At 45.8% G+C, this 23,465-nt stretch overlaps 1 protein-coding gene across 2 annotated transcripts in view; it reads left to right on the forward strand.

Annotated features, from left to right (window-relative positions):
- HSPA12B (heat shock protein family A (Hsp70) member 12B) overlaps positions 1-23,465 on the forward strand; it is a 331,731-nt gene that overhangs the window by 299,869 nt on the left and 8,397 nt on the right. Inside the window, exons 11-12 of one of the 2 annotated variants that reach the window (XM_086960132.1) lie at positions 449-707; positions 1,812-1,915. In XM_086960132.1, the coding sequence (XP_086816258.1) occupies positions 449-707; positions 1,812-1,915 (363 nt within the window). Of the gene's footprint in view, positions 1-443; positions 708-1,811; positions 1,916-23,465 lie in introns of both variants that reach the window. The other variant, XM_086960131.1, reaches the window with a different exon arrangement.

Here is a 23,465-nt window from a genome sequence, read left to right on the forward strand (position 1 = left end):
GCCGCCGTAGCGTCACTTTTGTGATGCTCTGGTGGGGCAGACCTTGAAATCATATCTATGAGACCACGCAAAGCCACTTTCTGGGGATTTGAATGGCCTCATAGATATGGAGTATGGCAAGGGTGCCTGCGTTGGCGCTAGGCTGTTGAAATGACGCCAGCTTAGGGGGAAAGGACAGAATGCACCATATGGGACAAATGCAGTGCCTTCCTGCCCGTTCACTTTGACGTAGGGCAGCGCAGCACGCGGACTTGCTGTGCTGTCCGATGCCAAAACCCTATAAATGAGACCCTCATTTTTCTGGTTCAAATGCAATCATGTCCGGTAGCATCTAGATGCCTCTGGGTATATATGCTAGCGCTTTAGATGAAAACCAAATGAAAACAGACTTCACCATGTGTACAATCCCTCTTTTGAGATAAGGCTTTGTTGTGTGTGTCCACCTCAGGAGGCCCCCACGGTGCTGTTGGAGTGGATCTGGCCTTTGAAAAAATGTTGTGTCAAATCTTTGGGGAGGACTTCATCGCAACCTTCAAAGCGAAGCGTCCGGCAGCCTGGGTGGACCTCATGATCGCCTTCGAAGCCCGCAAGAGGACAGCTGCCCCACATCGCTCCACCCACCTCAACGTGTCGCTGCCTTTCTCATTCATTGACTTTTATCGGAGACACAAAGGCCAGAACGTGGAAACCGCCCTGAAGAAGAGCAGGTATTGTTCATTGTAGCCCTAGAGCAAGATGCATGCAATGGCCAAGACATTGACTTTCATCTAATTAATGTACACTTATGGCTGTGCTTAATTTGTACCAGTGTTTGCCGGTGCTTATCTCCAGGACTTGTTTCCAACACCAACACTTATTTATGACAGTCCACCACATGGTGGCGCTATCTAATTTGGAACAGAGCTCATAAATAAGAAAAGGTGTTCAATATACGTTAAAAAAATAATAAACCCACATGAGGGGGGGAAAAGGTGACCTGTGAATACCTTGGGGTCTGGCGCTTATAATTTTACAAATTAAACACAGAACAGTGTATCCCAGAGGGCCTATTTGCAAACGTGAAGCGCCGGTACTCTCCCGTTACAACCATCACATTGCAAGGCTCAATACTGGGGTGGAGGAAAGAGTCCACCAGGAATTCGTCTCTATATCAGCACATTCCAGAGGCAGATGTTACAGCAAATGTCCAACAGGGAAAGGCCAGGCAAGAAGACAATGATCTGAAACACAGACTGGGCGCGAACAAAACTAGGGGCTTACTTAAGAGCCCATTAAACCGCCAGTGTGTCATTTTCTTGTAAATAAGGCCCATCATTTTTAAAGGCCAAGCAAAATTGCAAGCCTCAACCCCACTGAGATGCTGTGGTGGGTCCTGAAGAGGATTGTGCATAAATTAATGCCCTCAAATATTACCCAACGTGAGTTGTTTTATAAAGAGGAGGTGCCCAGAATTTCTGCCAGGCAATGTGAGAGACTGAAATTATCTTAAGGGAAATGTTAACCACAAGTTAAGGCTGATTAAGGGAGTTCCACGTAGACTGACAGGAATTAGTGTTTATGTTCAATAAATGATGACAAACTTAAATATGTGTGTGTTATTTGTCACATGATGTATCCACTGTTAGACCTTGTTGAGGACTGCAAGGTCAGGTATGTCTTACTATGTAGAACCGTAGGATGCTTTTTGTGATTTTATTCTGTTAAGAACATACATACACCTCAAGATAATGCTTGAGTGATATACATAAATGCTTTAGTCTCATGTCAAATCTCACCTCAGTGATGGTCATTTAATATCTTTTCGCCCACAGTGTCAACTTTGTGAAATGGTCGTCGCAAGGCATGCTGAGAATGTCATCGGAGGCCATGAATGAACTCTTCCAGCCGACCATCAGCAAAATTGTCCAACACATAGGTACGCAAACCATGGCCCGGGTCGGTTATTCTGTCTGAGAAGAAATTGATGTACAGAACTGTGAAGTTGTAATTTTTTTCCCCAAAGTTTGGTACAACTTTTTATGTGATGGGTTGTGTTCACATTTGCACTAAAAAACAACTTTTTCAGATTCTCAACTATTTTGTCCATCCATGTTGCATTTTGGTGTGCAAAATAAGCATTGGAAGAACAATAAACCCCAGTCCTGAAGCCTGAACCTTCAAGGCCCGGGTAAACATTACTCTTATGTTTGGAGTAGATTTCTGAATTTTTATTGGGACTCATCCTAGAATCCTGTGAGTAAGCCAGGAACTCTCCACCGCTCATAGATTTCCTGGAGTTCAACAATGCACCTCTACTCAAGCAGGCTTACCACCAGGTGGAACATTACTTATGTGTAAATGTGGCTCAGATGAGCAGAGGTAACATTTCAATCACAATGAAAATGTGATTTTACCATAGATCTCCTTGTGTCCCTCAGCGGGGCTGTTTCATTCAATTGAACATTTTACTTAGGGTACCAGGAAAGTTAAACTTTTAATCCCATCGAGCAAGTGGTTCAGAGACTCCTCTATTCAGAAGCAAAACATTAAAACCTCTTGTCTGGTGTACAAGCCTGTTTGGGTGGGCTGACAGCCTTACCTGGGCCTCAGACTTAAAGATTTGGTCATGGCATGCTACACAGTGACTAATCACAAACTTTTGCTATAGCCACGAAAGGTGTCAGACTTTCTCCAACCAGGATGTTGAGTCTTCCTGAGCCACAAGCCAGGTTGAGGTAGGGGTTTTTCACCAACATAACCGGGAACTACCAGTGAATCCATCCTACTAAGACAAGCTTACAGTATAACTGGATGGTTTTATATATTTGATATATCTTCTTCACACTAGAAATTATATATATACATTGAGCAGCAGCACTAACAAGTTGGTTCTGAAGAAAGCCGCTACACCTCTACGTGAGGGTTACTATGCTGAAAAATGTCGACCACATTTTGACACTTACTTCGTTATATGTTTTTTCCTGCTAGGGCCCTGTTTTTAATCCTTGGATAGAGATGCACAAATAAAGGGATATTGTGTACCTTAGACCTAGTTTTATCCTCACATTTTTAATTTGTTCTTTAGCTCTTTATTGTGGTATTTAGTATACCTTCCTCTATACAAAACATCCCTGAGCTACTCCCTCTCAGAGAGGGACTTGTACCCTGTGCCGTGACTAGGCATCACGGCACGAGGACAACCCAAATGATGTAGCATGCCACCTCTGGTGGGTGAGGGATTTCGTCCTCTTAAAGGGATATCCCTTTGTGGCCAGGTCTCTCAGTGACAGTACGTTTTGTTTTTCAGACCCAAGGGTTTCTTGAGTGTGATATATGCTACGGAATGCCCAGATATGAACTCTTCAGGACTCTCTCAGTAAAAAAAAGCGAAAACTCTGAAGTATACTTTCTTCTTTTGTTACTCCCATAAGAATCCCTTTTCACCTTAGTCCAAGTGATAGCCCATTCTTTTTGTTGGGAACAGGTCTAAAGTCTTAATGTTTGTAAACACATATATGTGCCTTAAATTAGACCCAGACACAGTACTTCCTCTCCTTTGCAAGAATTTCCTACACCAAGGGCATCGGTGTCACCGGGAGGAGGGAATTATAGAAGATTATGAGTTGTATCCTCAGAAAGGAGGAATTATAGGGGAAATGGGAAGTTTCGCTTTAGATTCCCCCAGGAATTTAAAATTGCCCCCCTGAGTTTCATCCGGCTAGTTCATCTGCAACTAGGGCATAATTTTCTGAGTGAAACACACTGGTTTCAGGAAGAGACAGTGGCTCTCAGACTCCAGATGGGGCGAATTACAGCATATTGATCCCATTGGGAGCAGGGCACAGTACCAAAACTGCTATGACTCACATAATTGACGACGCCCTCCAAATCTTAGATCAAAACGATACCTGCCTCCTCATTCTTCTTGATCTCTCTTCAGCATTCAACACCGTTTAACATGAGAACTTACTCGAACTTTTAAACACAAGAATGGGCCTATCTGGGACTGTTCTCAAGTGGTTCACTTCCTTTCTACACAACCGGTCTCAGAGATTCAAGAGCAACAACCTGATGTCCTCTCCAGTACCTGTATCGTTAGGCGTCCCCCAAGGATCCTCCCTTTCCCCAACATTGTTCAACCTAGTTATGGAACCTCTCACCACCTTGTTACAAGCATCCAATGTACACTTTCACATGTACGCCGACGACACCCAGCTATATCTCAAATTACAATCCCCCAATGACATTATGCTCCTGAACTCAACGATCAGAAACACCCAATCCTGGTTTGCCGATAATCAACTCAAACTCAATGCGCTGAAGACTGAGTTCCTCCTGATCTCACCACCCGCAAAAATCTCTACCACTCAAACCTGGCTTAAGCACCTAACTGCACTCAATGTTCAACCTACCATCGTAGACTCAGCAAAATCTTTAGGCATACCACTTGACGCCAATCTCAACATGCAGCAACATATCAGCAAGGCAACAAAGGGAGCGAACTTCCAAATCAACACATTGAGGAAACTTAAACCCTTCCTCCCAGCCAAAGACTTCCAAACTGCAGTACAATCCCTAGTCATCCCTCGCATAGAATACGGCAACATCGCCCTCTGCGGACTCCCCCTAACTACAACTGCACCCCTAAGAGCTTCTCTAAACGCTGCAGCGAGACTCATCACTGGCTCAAAAAAACACTTGCATATTTCCCCTGACGTTAAATCCCTTAACTGGCTGCCTTTTGAAGCCAGAATACACCTGAAAATCGCCTGCAAGACACACAAGGCTGTACACATGAACTCACCCGCCTACCTCACTCAGAAGCTGACAATTTCTGGCGGCTCTAAAACCACTAGAAGCACAAACAATCTTCTGCTGAAGCCTCGAAGATTCCAGAAGGAAAAAACTTATAAACGCTCCTTCTCAGGAATGGCACCCAGGATCTGGAACTTACTCCCTCCTGAAACAAGACTCATCTCCTCGAACAAACTTTTTAAGAAAGAAGTAAAAGCTATCCTCATGGCTAAATACACATGATCTATTATTCTGGATTTGTTAAGACTCTGCACCGATCTGTACTATCTGTTTTATCCCTTTGCTTATCTGTTTTACTGTTATTATTGACTTCCCTGATTGTCTATGCTCCCCCTTTTTGTATTCCTGTATTATTGACTTACCTGCTTGACTATGCACCTTGTATGTACCCTACCTCAATTATTACCTACTACTACTCTATGCCTAAAAGCATGTTAAGCACTCCCCTTTTATTACCCCTTGTCTTTGTAAAGCGCTCTGATATCTGCAAAGATCTTGTTCGCGCTATATAAAACTTTCAAAATAAATAAAATAAAAAAATTGGGGAGACTCCATGCCTCAAGTGAGGCCCTGCGTATATCCGGGCGATTCAATTTCTCCTTCAGATCCTGATACCAGATCTAAGGTAAGTGTTACTACTTTCTATTGGTCACTCGTGTGTTCCTTAAACTGCCCAAGGCTTCGGCCATGTCCAAAGGCTTTTGATGCCAAGCAATGCAAAAGCTTCTTTTTCACAAGCAGACCATATTCTCATACGCAGTTACTACACTAATTATGACAAGAAGTGCACATACAAAAGTACATTAAGACAGGAAGTGCATATGGAAGCAACTCTGATCCTTGTACTAATGAGCGTCTTTCTTGGTCAGGCTTCTTGACCGCTGCTCTTGTTGACCACGCACCATATTCAACAAGACTGTCTAATCCTCTCACATTAAACATCTGTGGGCCCCCATGACTAGTCTGTCTTCACAAACATTTTTCAAGTTTCTTCGCGCCCTGGAAATGTACATAAATGTGCTTTTCTCACAGGGGGGAGTAACTTCAGTTGTTCAGCCAGAATGGGGAGGGAACGCTCCTGTATTTAATCTGGGGTACAGAAGGGATTTCTTCATAGAGAATCAACAACACAGCACACTGGGCAGCAAAATGCCTCAGGTCATAAATGGAGGGTGTTGGAAACTGGGCTTCTTTGCAGATGCCCCTCTACTTTTTTCCCTCATTAGAACTACCAGATGCTGGTTTTTGACTCTGATAGTGCGCTGGGACCTGCTAACCAGGCCCCAGTGCCAGGGCTCTTCCCCAAAAAGGTAACTGTGAATCGGTGCACCCAATTGGCACGGCACCTATCACTCCTTGTAAGACCCTAGTATATGGTACTCATGAACCCAGGGCAAGGGTGATAAAAGGGGTTACCAGGGTTGCAACAATTTATTGTGCCATCATGTGTCACCCAAGTAACAGTACCACTGCTGGGCTGCCATGGCAGTCCTGCATGAGCAGCCTGTCTGCTCAAGAAGAGCTCTGCACACACCATGTGCTGCAGCGCCACACCAGGTTATGTTAAGGTCAACAAGGGGCCCCAAGCAAGTCAGCATAGGACCTGGGGGAGCATACATTTTTCAAAACAACAGCGGTCCCATGCAAGGAATTATATGCGAAGCAATAAATATAGACAAAATCAATTCTATATTTGGAGCGACATGTCCAGCCGGACAGAGGTCTTCAATTTTTTACTCAATTGAAAGTTATATAAACAGAAAATACCTTCAACAAATCACCAGTATGGGGCACAAGCCTGTACCCACACAAGGACCTCTGTCCGGCTGGACATGTCGCTCCAAATATAGAATTGATTTTGTCTATATTTATTGCTTCGCATATAATTCCTTGCATGGGACCGCTGTTGTTTTGATAAAAGCAGAGCCACACCACTGCCTTAATATAATTGTCACCCTTCAGGTATGCCTTCTCTAGCCCAGAAGGTAGGGTGCATTACATTAATGGAGTGGATATATCTATTTACCCATATATATCCCCACAGTAACCCGCTAAAGCCTGAATTTACTGTGAGTGACTGGCAGTCCATAGAATAACATGGGCTGGCTACCGAGAAAACTCGATGTAGCCAGTTCCATTATGTTGGCACTGAATTGTGTCGTGTTTGCCCTCAACCACCATGCTTTTTCACCCCTGGCACAATTTGCGTGTCAAAGGTAAGCTGGCATACACAATTGGTTTACTCAGATTGGGTGAACCCTCTAAGATACAGAAACCCAGTGCCTTAGCAGGCGTCCCGAGCTGTTTGCCAACAAGACATGCGTGTGCCCTCCTGGTGTGTTGTGCTGGCACTTTCCCAGAATGGAGACAAAGGCCTTGGGCAGGAAGGAGGTCACACCTGCTCCCTGCCAGGATGGCCAGTGTTTACAGTAATCAAGGCTGTGAGCCTCAAAGGCTTCATCGCCCTTGATATGTAATTTACTTGTCCTCCTATCAAAGGACAACCCCTTCCCGTGACTGAAGCTGCATTAGCATGAAGGCAGGCTGGAAAGTTAGGTAGTCAGGAGGCGTACACCACCAAAAGGTTAGCCTCACCTTTAGGGTAGGCTAGGAGGTCTGTATAGCCAAGGAAGTGTGCTATATTGGGAGACCCAGAAATAGAGTATTCTGGGTAGCACAGTGACGTACACCCACAGGATGTTTTCACTACAGGGGTGGGTTAGCTACAGTGACTAGTAGCCCATTGAACACCGTCCCTCACACACTTTATGCCCCCTAATCAAGGGTTTTAAGGGCACCCCTGATACCAGAACCCCAGCTCTGACTTTGAATCTGAGAAGATTCACAGAGAATATGCCGTCACTGACAAAAGGACTTTGGACTCTTCTGCAGTGCAGAAAAAAAAGGACACAAGTGCCCTGAAGAGACCATATACACACTAAACCGTGTGGTATGGGAAAAGCTCATTACCTCCAGGAAGAGGGACTCCGTTGGATGCCAGAAACTGAAGCAGTCTCCCCTGGACTGGTGGGTCCAGTCCACTGCAAGCAGCAGGAAAATTGACGTGCTGTGCGACAAGAATTGCGACCCGCTGGGCCTGTCTAGGGTGAGCCCGTAGAGAAGTGGTGTTCCCCAGCCGCTACTCCACTCCTTTTGAATTCCAGCTGTCGAACTAGTCATGGACTAGATTTGCTGCAGCCAAGGTTTGGTGATCGCCAATAGGGTGGTCGAACCCTTGAATGACATCTCCAGCCCGAGGACAACTCACAGCGGCAGTGACAGATGCCGGAAATTACCCTGCTACTGTGTCCCCGCATCCTAAAGGAGGTGTTGTCGAGTGTAGGCAAAACATCTTCGGCACGACCTGCTCTGATGATTGCGAGCTGCCAGCTACCTCTGCACCCACAGCCACAGAGCAAGGTAGAAGAATTCCAACTGTTGAAGCTGGGTCCTGGGACCCCGAAGGCTTCTAATCGATAAGGGTAGAGTGTAACTCCATTGCCAAGTGTGGCTTTGTCAAGTGCTGCATTTTTTACAGCTCCCGCGGATCTCGTCAGCACCAAGGACAGCCAAGTAACCTCTGCACCCGGACTCCCTAGGCAAAGTAACAAAGTACTGACTGTTGAGACTTGATTTAGGGACCCCCAAGACCTTATCAACAAGAGGGTTTATTTGAAATCACCCTGCAGGTGACCGGGTGTCACCTGTGTTTTCCCCCATTCACTTCAATGGTAAACATTTGACAGCTTCAACTGCATTTATTGTTTAATGTTTTGGAATTCTATAACTCCAGTTATAGGCAACGTAGCAAGTTCATGTTGGTGTCAATATTTATATAAAAATACAATCTATTTTTGTAAAGTGATGTCGGGATTTCTTTTGAGTCGTGCCATTTACTTATAATCAATGTTGATACATGAAAACTCTACGGCGCCCTTGCTGGCCATTTCCACAATGAGATAGCAACCATCTATAAAAACTTCAACCCCCAACCCACCAACCTCCTCAGCCATCAGCCAACCACCACCATCAACCACCATCTCACTGCATTGAAACAACTCAGCACATCGGACACATTCAAGCTAATGAACACAATCCACTCAGTAACACACACCGACCCCTGCCCCCACCAGCTCTTCAACCTCAGCAGAGATGAGATTAACGGCCAGCTCACCACCACCCCCAACACCTTGCTAAGCATGGCCACCTTCCCAGATGCCTGGAAACACACCAAGGTCAGACCACTCCTCAAGAAACTCTCAGCAGACCCCAGAGAGCCTCAGAACTACCGACCCACTTTGCTGCTCTCCTTCCCTGCCAAGGTACTGGAGAAGGCCATCAACCTTCAACTCACCCAACACCTGGAGAAAAACAAACTTCTTGATCCTTCACAGTCAAGGCTTCAGATCGAACCACAGCACTGAGACAGCCTTTATTACCCCAATGGACGACATTCACACCCTGATGGACAGAAAAGAAGCAGCTGCCCTGATCCTATTCGACCTCACTGCAGCCTTCAACATGGTCTCCCACCACACTCTCATCAATCGAATCGCCTTCTGCACTTTGGCTTCACAGACGACGTGCTCAAATGGATGGCATCCTTCCTCACGGGGCGCCCCAAAAAGACCCGACTCCCCTCTTTCATATCACAGGCAAAACACATCATCTGTGGTGTATGTACCACAAGGTTTATCCCTCAGCCCTACCCTCTTCAACATCTACATGACACCACTCGTGGACATTGTCAGATCTCACCACATCAACATCGTCGCGGACGACGCACAGCTCATCCTATTGCTCTCAGCCGACCCCACCTCGGCAGAAACCAACTTCCACAGCTGTATGAAGAACCTCGCAGCCTGGATGATAGACAACGGCATTAAGCTCAACACGGACAGGACAGAAGTCTTCTTCTTCGACAATCACACCACCCTATGGAACGATTCCGGGTGGCCATCGGAACTCGGATCAAACTCCACTCCAAAAGACCATGCCTGCAACCTCAGCATCATTCCAGATAGCAAACTATCGATGAAATGTCAAGTCAATGCCGTCTCCTCAGCCTGATTCCACTTGCTCCGCATGCTCCACAAGATCTTCAAGTGGCTCCCCATCAACACCAGGAAAGCAGTAACCCAGGCCTTCATCACCAGCCAACTGGACTACTGCAACACCCTCTTTGCTGGCACCACCGTCAAACTCATGCAATGACTACAGCCAATACAAAACACGGTAGCCAGACTGATCCACCACCTACCCAAAAGAACGCACATTACCCAACACCTCTAGGACCTCCACTGTCTCCCTGTTCAGAAATGATCCTAATTCAAGCTCCTGACCCACGCCTACAAAGCCCTCCATAACCAAGGGTCTGCCTACCTGAACCACCATCTACACTTCTGAAGGACTGGGTTCTTTTGGACCCAGCGGTGCCAGGGCACAACACCTGAAACCTTCGTGGGTAACCTGCTTCGGCGTACAAGTCACAGAGACACGGGACACTTCCTCTGACGTCAAAGATTCAAGGTTTATTTGCTGCAGGGAACACAGAGATCACGACAAGTACACAGCGTGCAACTTGGGGAGACTGCTTCAAATTGGTTCTGTGGATCGCTCCTTTTATACAGTTTTTACCCATAGGATAACATGATACACAAAAGTTTACAACCCGGTTCCCACAATTATCCCCCAGAGGGGTCGCTTTGGTCACTTTGAAACACACAAGGTCCGGAACATAAGTGCGGAAACATTTGGCGGTTCCCAACTGTAAAAACCCATCTTCCCACTATTAGCAAATTCCAATCAGCAGTAAAACAGATCGAAATAGGAACGAAGACAGGTGCAGAGGAAGACGGAGACAGTGGGGAGATCGAAAAGGGTGTAAAAGGGGAGGTATCGGGAAACACGAGGTACAGGCATCAAAGGGACGTGCCTAATGAGATGCACGGCTGAGACAATAAGTCCGTGCGGCAAGATGAGCCTCGAGCGGCGCCATCTGCCTTACAGTAGCATCCCCCTCGTCATAAAGACACTTTCAAAGAACATGTGTCTTCCGCAAATATCTCGGGAGTCCCAGGGTCGCGAAGCGGACAGCGTCCGTTCGCTGGCTACTTGAGGGCAAGAGACAAAATGGATGCCGTATCTAAGATGGAACCCGTGGGTACAGATGAAAAACCCACATAACAAACGAACGGTTTAAGTTAGCACAGCGAAACTGAGCACACTTACTAAACTCGTCATTTGCGGTTCATAGATACCAGACTCGACCATATTCGTGCGAGTCGAAAACACCACTTACAATTGTCACGGAACCTCAGACGCTCCTTTTGCCCTCATGTAGGCAAGCACTAGTCGGAATCATATTCGATATTCATCAGACCCTCGAGATGTTGTTGTAGCATAGCTCTGTCCAATCGAGTCCCCTTGGTAACAGATGGTTGTCTCATACACGTTGTAGCACAGAGGCCACATAAGGCAGGACCACACTGCACGCAAAGGCAACACGTGAACAGGAACACTACCACAACTCCGATGATCATCAGAATTTTCCAACCCCAAGTCGACATCAGGCCCCAAAACCATCCAAGTAGCGTCCAATCCCCTACATCCACGTGTATGGATTCGGAGATCTTATGCAACCTCGAGATGGCTTGATAGACGGTAGGAGCATTATCTGGAATGAAAATGCAGCAGCTCGAATGGATCACCTTACATACCCCACCGCGATCTGCTAAAATGACATCTAAAACCATACGGTTTTGTAACGTCATAAGTCTCTCCGCCTGAAGTTCTGTGGTGATATTACCAAGGGCACTGGCAGTAATATTAGCTGTCGATTCTACCACTCGAGTCAACTGTCTCAGGTTCCTACTGTTAACCATAGGTCCCCAAAACGGGAGGAAACCCTTGAAAAAGTCTCCTGCCTCTTGACCGGCAGTATCCTCTTCGCTAATTACGCCTCGCACAACTCTAGTCTTATGATAATCAGCATCTACAGTGAACGTCGGAGGCAACAGATTTGCAATAAAACATGAGCCCATGAAGTCTGCGGGCAACCATGTGTATGCACGATCATAACAGATAAAGTAGGTACCCTTGGCGGCCAGAAACACAGGGGACGAGAACATTGGCAGAATGTAATTTTCAGTGCAAGCACTTGCTCCAAGTCGGGCTTGCGATCTTCGGCCACGACCCATAAGACAAAAATTACCAGTGTGGGGTACGACCCATATTGGAGGCGAGCTTTTAAGCTGCTTTTCACTAGTGAACACACTATATTCACCTCTACTTAGGACCTTGTAGGCCTGAACCTCTTCTTCGGGAATAAGCGAAGGATCATAGATCTCACTATCTAAGTCCTCTATGGCTATCGATAAAGGCTTCTGATACGAGGTAGGACCAGAGTAGGGGGAACGTGGTTCTCGAATGGGGTGGAAACCCAGTGCGCTTCGAAACATTGTTTGAAATGCTCGAGCTGACCCTTGGGAACTATACGGTAACACCAGATATGGGATTCCCTTATCCGTAGTGTGTGGCATCAACCCACACACCCAACAATTAGTAGTGTTAACCACTAACTGATGCTGATGGAGGAGCTGAATAAAGGAATTGTTGCGGAATTCTACACGTCTAGCCTGCTCGTGTTCCGGTAACATGTGAAAGGAATGGGGAGAAACAGTCGAGGTAAGATTAGGGTAAGGAGTAGGAGTAGGTGTAGCAGGTAAGAAGTAAGACATCGTGTAATACACCCCACCCGCCAATAATGCAGAAGCAGTCAAAAACAATACAAACAGTTGGAATATAAAACATTTGGTACGACTGAGTTGCTGCAGCTTGAATCTATAGACTTGAGCCCCTTCCAAATCATTCAGCTTCGAGAATGCCATTCCCTATGACCGTCCGCAACGTTTCTTGACGCACTTTGTTCTGTGCAGCAATAGTCAGTCCCCAGGAGTTCCTAGGAACCGACGGCCTTTAACCTAGCGTCAAGACCTACTGTCCAGAAGGAAGTACGCGCGCGGCCCTACGGCCTTCAATACACAATATGTATGTACAAGCACAAAGTCTCTCGGCTATGGAAGTAAAAAGATACAAGGAAGGAAACTCAATATATATATATATATACAAATCACAGTGATACGAATGTTCAAAACTGATCACGGGAAACGAGGATATTGCAGTTGTCAATTTCAGCAAAGCAAGAAAAAAATTTTATTTGTCCTTAGTGCGAGATCGCAGAGAATATCGATGTTTCCCGGGACGTGTCTGCTCGTCGAACAAAGGGTCCGTTGAAGAGACAACGTCCTGCTGATCAGTTGATTGTTCTGGTCTTGAGTCTTTTGCTGACAATGTTTCAACAGTCGCTTTCTGCTGCGCCGAGGATTCTCCAACAGGCTGTGCGTCGCTGAAAGGCACAAACGCTGGCAATGTTTCTGTTTCTGTTGACGCAATGCCTTTCCTTACCCACGGGTCTGCCGGCAAAGGAATAGGGACTCGCTTACAATGGGTAGCATGTACCCAATTTTTCCGTCCCTCGAGACGAACGGCAGTCCTCGTGGCCAGGAGCACCTGGTAAGGTCCGGTAAACCTTGGGTCCAGATTATTCTTGCGTGAAAAGTTGCGTGTTACCACCCAGTCTCCGGGCTGGAGCTGGTGGCCTGGACCCTCCGTCTGCGTCGGCAATGCGTCGTAAACCTGTTGGTGAATTAACCTCAGTTTAGCAGTCAAGTCATGTAAATAGTCAATCAGCATTGGATACTCAAGATCAGAGAATATTCCTGGCCTAGGAACCCCCCACACATTCGCAGGGCGGCCGAACACTATCTCATAGGGACTAAGCCCTACTCGGGAGTGTACAGTCGCCCTAGTTGACAGTAATGCTAAGGGTAAAGCGTCAGGCCACGAAAGACCAGTCGTAGCCTGAATCTTTGCTAGCTTTAGTTTAAGGGTGCCATTGTACCCTTCAACTAATCCAGCTGACTGGGGATGATTGGCGCTGTGGAATTTTTGATTTATTCCAAGGCCCTTACACACACTCTTCATCACACTTCCAACAAACTCACTTCCGTTATCTGACCATACAACTCTAGGCATTCCATACCGAGGAAAATATTCCTTCAGTAGGATTTTCGCAGTAGACAAAGCAGTATTGTCTTTGAGGGGATAGGCCTCGATCCATCGGGAGAATGCGCAAACCACTACTAAGACGTATTTCAGGTTATTGCATCGCTCCATATGGATGAAGTCCAATTGAATCACCTCAAAGGGACATGAAGGAGGAGCAAAACTGCCAGGGGGAGTTGGGGTTCCTTTGCCAGGATTGTACATTATACACACCATACAATTCTTCACCAGACGTTCAGCACATTTCGTAATGCCATCATTCTTCCACACATCAGCCAACAACTTGCAAATACCTTTCGCGCTAATATGTGCTAACCCATGTGCCATTGTCACAACGGCCAGCACATACGCATCAGGCAACATCCATCTTTTCTGATCCGACAAATCAATCCAACAACCATTCGCGTCCAACTTTCCCGTACTTTCTTTCCACTTCGTCTTTTCAGTCTCAGTGGCCTCATTCTGAATTGTTTTCACGCTCTCTATAGTATCTTCACACATACTCGATTCTGTAGGCCACCTAACCGAACTCGTCACATACATTCGAGTGCTAAGGTTCCGGGCAGTCTCCTTAGCAATCTCGTCCGCAAACGCATTACCACGACCGACATCATCCGTCACTTTACGATGCGCACTACACTTAACAATCGCAACTTGCATAGGCAAAGTCAATGCATCCAAAAGGTCGTTCACAAGCTGGCCATGCTGTATCTTCGTACCGTGCGATGTCAAGAAACCACGCTCTCGCCACAAACGTCCAAAACTATGTGCTACACCGAACGCATATTGACTATCAGTGTACACATTCACACGTTTCCCTTTCGCTAACACACATGCTCTAGTAAGAGCGATCAGCTCCGCAGCCTGAGCAGAATTCTGATTCAATCTTGCAGTTTCAACAACAGTGTTCAGTGTTACAACAGCATAAGCGGTAGTCACATCGCCATTCGGCAACTTAAAACATGACCCATCCACATACAGAGTGCCATCCGGATCTTCCAATGGGGTGTTTTTAAGGTCCACTCGACCTTTCGTTTCCTCTTCCGTCCTCAAGTAGCAGTCATGTTCTGCTACTTCATCTGACTCTGTGCTAATTGGTAACAAAGTTGCCGGATTTAGGACATTACAACGTTTTATCTGAATGTGGCTTGCCAAGAGCGTCAATTCGTACCCAGACAGCCTCGCACTCGTCAGGTGCTGAGTTTTCGTACGATTCAGAAGAGTATCGACTGCATGCGGAACCATCACCGTAAGCATATTATCCATGACCAATCCTGCTGATTGTCGGATGGAGACCGCAGCTGCCGCTGTTGCTCGTAAACAACTCGGCAATGCTCTAGCTACTGGGTCCAAGGTCGAGGAAAAATATGCACATGGACGTTGCTTACCACCGAAAGGTTGCGTTAAGACACTCAAAGCACAACCTTCCCTCTCGTGAACATATAACGTGAACGGCTTGCCGTAGTCAGGGGTACCTAACACAGGAGCCGAACACAATGAATCACGCAGTTCAGAAAAACTTTTCTGACATTCTTCCGTCCATGGTAAAGGAGTTGGAACATCCTTGCACGTAAGAGCCACCAATGGTTTCGCTAGCAATGAAAAATTAGGAATCCATTGCCTGCAGTACGACGTGATACCTAGAAAGGCACGCACATCTCTTTGGGTTTTTGGCACAGCCATTCGCGCAATCGCTGCAATTCTCTCTGGGGTCAATCTCCTTCCCTCCTTTGACAATAAGTGACCTAGATAGGTTACTTCTTGACAACAATATTGGAGTTTAGAAGGTGACACCTTGTGATTTAACTCACAGAGATGTTGCAGCAATGACACTGTAGCAATTTTGCAAATGTCCTGCGTATCGGCAGCCACCAGTAAGTCATCGACGTATTGGATCAAAGCCGCACCAACCGGCAACCGAAACGCATCCAGTTGACCCTTCAAGGCTTGACTGTAAATAGATGGACTTTCACAGTAGCCCTGAGGAGCGCGTTTGAACCGGAAGCTACGTCCACCAAGAGAGAAACCGAAAAGGTCCCTGCTCTCTTCGGCAATCGGGATGCTGAAAAACGCATTTTTCAAGTCAATCACCGAAAACCATGACGCAGAAGCTGGAATCAGAGTCAGTAGCGCCGTGATGTCAGGCACAACAGGAAATTGAGGAACCACAATTTTATTCACCTCCCGTAAATCGATAACAAAGCGATAAACAGGCGGTTTTGTAGGATCCGTACGTTTAAGAATGGGCAGTACAGGGCTATTGCACACGTTTCCCCGAGTCTCCTCAATAACATCTTTCTCGATCAGGTCATAGATGATCGCTAACAGTGCTCGTTCACCATCAAGGGAGATACGATATTGGGGAATACGCGGCAATCGCACATTCGATTTCAACTGAACAACATAAGGGGAGATATCAAGTAGGCCCACATCATTTGGACCCGTCGCCCACAAAGACGCAGGAAGAGAACTCAATTCCGGTGGAAGCTTATCGAGGGACAAATACATGGGAGAGACTACCCTCTCTCCTAACGTAAGCTTTACACCCGCAGGAGAACAATACAAAGTTGCATACAAACGTTTAAGCAAATCCAGACCCAAAAGATTTTCACCACAACCAGTAGTCAAAATCAACGGAGCTTCTAGCTCACATGGCCCAATTTGAAGGGGCAAAGGGCGCGAAACTGGATTGCTAACGGGGGCGCCAGAGAATCCAACGGAAACATTTGTTAAGCCAGACAAAGGTGCGCCAGGGAGTTTCGAATGCATGATAGAACTTTTCGCTGCACCAGTGTCCAACAGAAAAGGCTCAACGACGCCCGATGTAGCAACTGCGACGTAAGGCCCTCTCTGATCAACCGGAACTGATACCACTCCCTCTCCTTGTCTTTGGCTGTCCTAGTAATTACTGTCGTCGGTTCCCTGATCGACGTAATAATCGTCTACATTGTACTGCGCAGATCGTCCTTGCGATGATCCACGTTGATCAAAACAGTTATTGGAATTAGACGAGTTGTCTGAGCGATCGTTTTGAGCACCACGACCTCTACCACGTGATGCCTGCTGTGAACCCCCACGACCTCCTTTAGACGAGTTACCACTATTACGTTCATTTAGAGCAGGACAATTGAATTTAATGTGTCCCTCTTGTCTACAATAAGCACATTGATTGTACCCTAACGAGGATCTTTGGAAGGAGGAATCATTACGGGTTTGGGATCTGTTCGATTGTGGCTGTGATCTATTCTGTTGGGGCGCATTCTGATTGGAACGCGGCGGATACGCTTGTTGCAACAACACTTTAGTTTTTAGTTCTTTCGTCTTTTTGTCAGCACGGTCATTCTCTTCTTTCTCTCTATTCTCATAATATTGTGCCGTTGCCAATATCTGAGCTGAGGTAGAAACGGCCCATGCACTCTCTGAATTCTTCAATTTATTGCTCAAATCGGGCAACAAATTCGACACAAATTTATCCACAAACAACCTTTGTCCACCCTCAGTACTCATATCCTGTCCACTATGATCAATGAATGCTTCCTCAAACCTCGTAAAGAAGTCTGATACACTCTCATCTTTCTTCTGCTTACAGGCTGACAACTTGTCCCAATTGACTCTCATGGCTGGCATAAGCGTTTTCATTAACGTTATGATTCGTTGAGGAAGAGCAGTAATCAGCTGCTCAGGCTTAGCGCCACCAACTTGCAACCCATCTGCCGCTACAATGGCCGCCCAATCACCACCTAGTTCGTTTGCGTGATTTTCCTGACGAATCTTAGCCCATACCGGTTGCGGTACGACATTACCAAACAACATGTCGATATCAGCAAGATTCATTACCGTAGCATCTACGAGCTGCGATAATTCTTTGTAATACCCTGCAGGATTTTTGCGAGGGTCAGGCAAAGATTGCTTCACCTGTAATACTTCCGATCTTTTCCATGGGAGGTGTATCCATACTCTCTGGAAGAATGGCGGAACCGGGGGGTTTGCCCCAGGATTACCTGGCATCCAAACTGGCGGAACTTCACGCATAGGGTATTGGCCAGATTCGTCTCGTTGTTTTTCAATATCCTCAACAAATAATGCATGAGGTATCGGAGCGGGACGGAAAGATAGCAATCGCTCAATAGCACGTCGGACATTAGTATCTACTATCAGTCCAGTTGCGAACTGAAGCCGAAGCTCAGACAGGGCGGTCAGCACCTCGTCAGGCGCATCGGCCGCTATCTGATCATGTAAGAACTTACACATTTCGTCAAACACATATCTCTGAGTTGGTATGTTGAATTGACCAAACGTTTCGAGGACAACACGGGGTGGACTTCTCTGAGGATTTACCATCCAACCCATCGCCATATTATACAGCGCAACGCGTTCCCTGTTTCCAGGAAGCTGACTACGTCTCTGAGGACCATCGGAACCAGCAGACCCATGAACAGGTCCGAGCGACTGAAAGAAACTAGCTGCAAGAGGAGAATTACGACTACGAGTAGAGGGAGAAGAATAAGACACAGGACTAACAAGAGAAGGAGTAGAAACAGTAGCAACAACAGGGGTTAACAAAACAGGAGCAGTAGCGGGAGCAGGAGTATGTGGAAGCGGAGGAGCAGTAGGAATAGAAACAGACAAAGGTGCAGGAACAGACGGAAGAGCGGGTGCAGGTTGAGGAACAGGCGGAGGAACAATAGGTGGAAGAACAGGTACGGCAGGGACCACAGGAGCTGCGGTACCCTGTACGTACGGAGGTGGCGACTTCATAAGATAAGACATTAAAGGATCCTCAACTGCCTCTTCTTTCTTATCCGACTCCGTAGGCAAAGACGGATAACATTTATCTATGGACATACGCTGTAGTCTTTCAAACACTTCCTTATCCTTATCCTCCTTATCACGCTGGAACTGCTCAGCTTTCTTCACTATGGTAGCAACATTATCTCGCTGACTACGTTTATTCTGTCTGATCTCTTTCTGTCGGGCTTCTTTGCGCCACAACCGAAAGGCATCAAACATGGCCGGCCTTGATTTACGTTCGAACAACTTCATTTCTAGATTATCTAAGATCGACGCCTCGAAGCTACCGTGAGGTGGCCAACGAAGGTCGCCGTCTTTCTTTGTATATTTAATCCAATAATCGTTAAAGGTAATCGGGCCTAGCCCATGTTTGCTATATAAGTCATAAGTAGGAGTTCCAACCGGAGGTATCGGACACGAATCCTCCAGTCGGGAATCCGCACCACAAGGTCTAAAACAACTGAACAAAGTACTGCGACCAGGCATCTTGCACACTAGCCGAGTTTCACAAACTTCAAGGGTTACGGGATTTACCAAGTCCCAGCAAAGAACAAATCCCTCGGTTTTTGGCGGCTGCAGTCGTCAAATAATACAACAACAAAGTACGCTAGCAAAGTGTCACCGACAAAAACACTCACACAGCGTGAACAACAAAGACACTCGCTAAAGTGTCAACAACCAAGAACTCTGGGAGCGACCCACAAATACTTAACTCAAAGATCGATGGCGTCACCAGGAAGGCCCGTCAATCGTCTCGCTATACCAAGGTCTACGCCAGGCGCCAAAACAGGTCTACAGTCAGGGCAGCAGTCCGTCGCAGCCGTCAGGAGGCGGGAATCTTCGCGGGAAAAGTCTTCGGGCCACTTATTTCGACAACAGGATCGATGAAGCGGAGTGCACCTTCCCTCGGAGATTTCACACGAAGTTCCTCACGATCGTCGGGCTTGGACCGGTACCACTGATGCAGCCCCACGTTGGGCGCCAACTGAAGGACTGGGTTCTTTTGGACCCAGCGGTGCCAGGGCACAACACCTGAAACCTTCGTGGGTAACCTGCTTCGGCGTACAAGTCACAGAGACACGGGACACTTCCTCTGACGTCAAAGATTCAAGGTTTATTTGCTGCAGGGAACACAGAGATCACGACAAGTACACAGCGTGCAACTTGGGGAGACTGCTTCAAATTGGTTCTGTGGATCGCTCCTTTTATACAGTTTTTACCCATAGGATAACATGATACACAAAAGTTTACAACCCGGTTCCCACAATTATCCCCCAGAGGGGTCGCTTTGGTCACTTTGAAACACACAAGGTCCGGAACATAAGTGCGGAAACATTTGGCGGTTCCCAACTGTAAAAACCCATCTTCCCACTATTAGCAAATTCCAATCAGCAGTAAAACAGATCGAAATAGGAACGAAGACAGGTGCAGAGGAAGACGGAGACAGTGGGGAGATCGAAAAGGGTGTAAAAGGGGAGGTATCGGGAAACACGAGGTACAGGCATCAAAGGGACGTGCCTAATGAGATGCACGGCTGAGACAATAAGTCCGTGCGGCAAGATGAGCCTCGAGCGGCGCCATCTGCCTTACAGTAGCATCCCCCTCGTCATAAAGACACTTTCAAAGAACATGTGTCTTCCGCAAATATCTCGGGAGTCCCAGGGTCGCGAAGCGGACAGCGTCCGTTCGCTGGCTACTTGAGGGCAAGAGACAAAATGGATGCCGTATCTAAGATGGAACCCGTGGGTACAGATGAAAAACCCACATAACAAACGAACGGTTTAAGTTAGCACAGCGAAACTGAGCACACTTACTAAACTCGTCATTTGCGGTTCATAGATACCAGACTCGACCATATTCGTGCGAGTCGAAAACACCACTTACAATTGTCACGGAACCTCACTTCCACCAGTCACACTGGAACCTCCGCTCAGCACACCTTGCAGAGATTCCGCACGTTCGTCGCAGCCGCACTGGAGGATGCTCCTTCTCCCACCTCGTCACCAAAACATGAAACACCCTATCCCTCCACTCTGCACTGCACCATCGCTGACCAAGGTCAGGAAGGGACTCAAGACCAGGCTGTTCGACTGAGGCCAGCAGCAAGCGCCTGGGGAGCCTTCGGGGTGACAAGCGGCATTCTTCAAATACGACCTGATCGATAAAATGCTTTACAGATGTTCCTCTTAGTAAACCTGACTGCTCTTTGCCACGCTACCAGGATAAAGCTAGGGATTGCTGAGAGAGAACCTGAGGTCCACGTCTATCCACTGTGTTAGTATTACATGATAAGCCCCCCAGCCATATCACACAATACATAGAATTACATGATAATCCCACCAGCCACATCACACAATACTTAGTATCACATGATAGAATCCACCAGCCATATCGCACAATACTTAGTATTACATGATAAGCCTACCAGCCATATCACACAATACTTCGTATTACATGATAAGCCTACCAGCCATATCACACAATACTTCGTATTATATGATAAGCCCACCAGCCATATCACACAATAATTAGTATTACATGATAAGCCTACCAGCCATATCACACAATACTTAGTATTACATGATAAGTCTACCAGCCATATCACACAATAATTAGTATTACATGATAAGCCCACCAGCCATATCACACAATAATTAGTATTACATGATAAGCCCACCAGCCATATCACACAATACTTAGTATTACATGATAAGCCTACCAGCCATATCACACAATACTTCGTATTACATGATAAGCCTACCAGCCATATCACACAATACTTCGTATTACATGATAGAACCCACCAGCCATATCACACAATACTTTGTATTACATGATAAGCCTACCAGCCATATCACACAATAATTAGTATTACATGATAAGCCCACCAGCCATATCACACAATACTTTGTATTACATGATAAGCCTACCAGCCATATCACACAATACTTAGTATTACATGATAAGCCTACCAGCCATATCACACAATACTTCGTATTATATGATAAGGCCCACCAGCCATATCACACAATAATTAGTATTACATGATCAGCCCACCAGCCATATCACACAATAATTAGTATTACATGATAAGCCCACCAGCCATATCACACAATACTTAGTATTACATGATAAGCCTACCAGCCATATCACACAATAATTAGTATTACATGATAAGCCCACCAGCCATATCACACAATACTTTGTATTACATGATAAGCCCACCAGCCATATCACACAATACTTTGTATTACATGATAAGCCTACCAGCCATATCACACAATACTTCGTATTACATGATAAGCCTACCAGCCATATCACACAATACTTCGTATTATATGATAAGGCCCACCAGCCATATCACACAATAATTAGTATTACATGATAAGCCCACCAGCCATATCACACAATACTTAGTATTACATGATAAGGCCCACCAGCCATATCACACAATAATTAGTATTACATGATAAGCCTACCAGCCATATCACACAATACTTAGTATTACATGATAAGCCTACCAGCCATATCACACAATACTTCGTATTATATGATAAGGCCCACCAGCCATATCACACAATAATTAGTATTACATGATAAGCCCACCAGCCATATCACACAATACTTCGTATTACATGATAAGCCCACCAGCCATATCACACAATACTTCGTATTACATGATAAGCCTACCAGCCATATCACACAATACTTCGTATTATATGATAAGCCCACCAGCCATATCACACAATAATTAGTATTACATGATAAGCCTACCAGCCATATCACACAATACTTAGTATTACATGATAAGTCTACCAGCCATATCACACAATAATTAGTATTACATGATAAGCCCACCAGCCATATCACACAATAATTAGTATTACATGATAAGCCCACCAGCCATATCACACAATACTTAGTATTACATGATAAGCCTACCAGCCATATCACACAATACTTCGTATTACATGATAAGCCTACCAGCCATATCACACAATACTTCGTATTACATGATAGAACCCACCAGCCATATCACACAATACTTTGTATTACATGATAAGCCTACCAGCCATATCACACAATAATTAGTATTACATGATAAGCCCACCAGCCATATCACACAATACTTTGTATTACATGATAAGCCTACCAGCCATATCACACAATACTTAGTATTACATGATAAGCCTACCAGCCATATCACACAATACTTCGTATTATATGATAAGGCCCACCAGCCATATCACACAATAATTAGTATTACATGATCAGCCCACCAGCCATATCACACAATAATTAGTATTACATGATAAGCCCACCAGCCATATCACACAATACTTAGTATTACATGATAAGCCTACCAGCCATATCACACAATAATTAGTATTACATGATAAGCCCACCAGCCATATCACACAATACTTTGTATTACATGATAAGCCCACCAGCCATATCACACAATACTTTGTATTACATGATAAGCCTACCAGCCATATCACACAATACTTCGTATTACATGATAAGCCTACCAGCCATATCACACAATACTTCGTATTATATGATAAGGCCCACCAGCCATATCACACAATAATTAGTATTACATGATAAGCCCACCAGCCATATCACACAATACTTCGTATTACATGATAAGCCCACCAGCCATATCACACAATAATTAGTATTACATGATAAGCCTACCAGCCATATCACACAATACTTAGTATTACATGATAAGCCCACCAGCCACATCA

This window comes from Lissotriton vulgaris, chromosome 3_1, assembly GCF_964263255.1.
Source record: "Lissotriton vulgaris chromosome 3_1, aLisVul1.2, whole genome shotgun sequence".
In the NCBI taxonomy this organism is placed as follows: Eukaryota; Metazoa; Chordata; class Amphibia; order Caudata; family Salamandridae; genus Lissotriton; species Lissotriton vulgaris.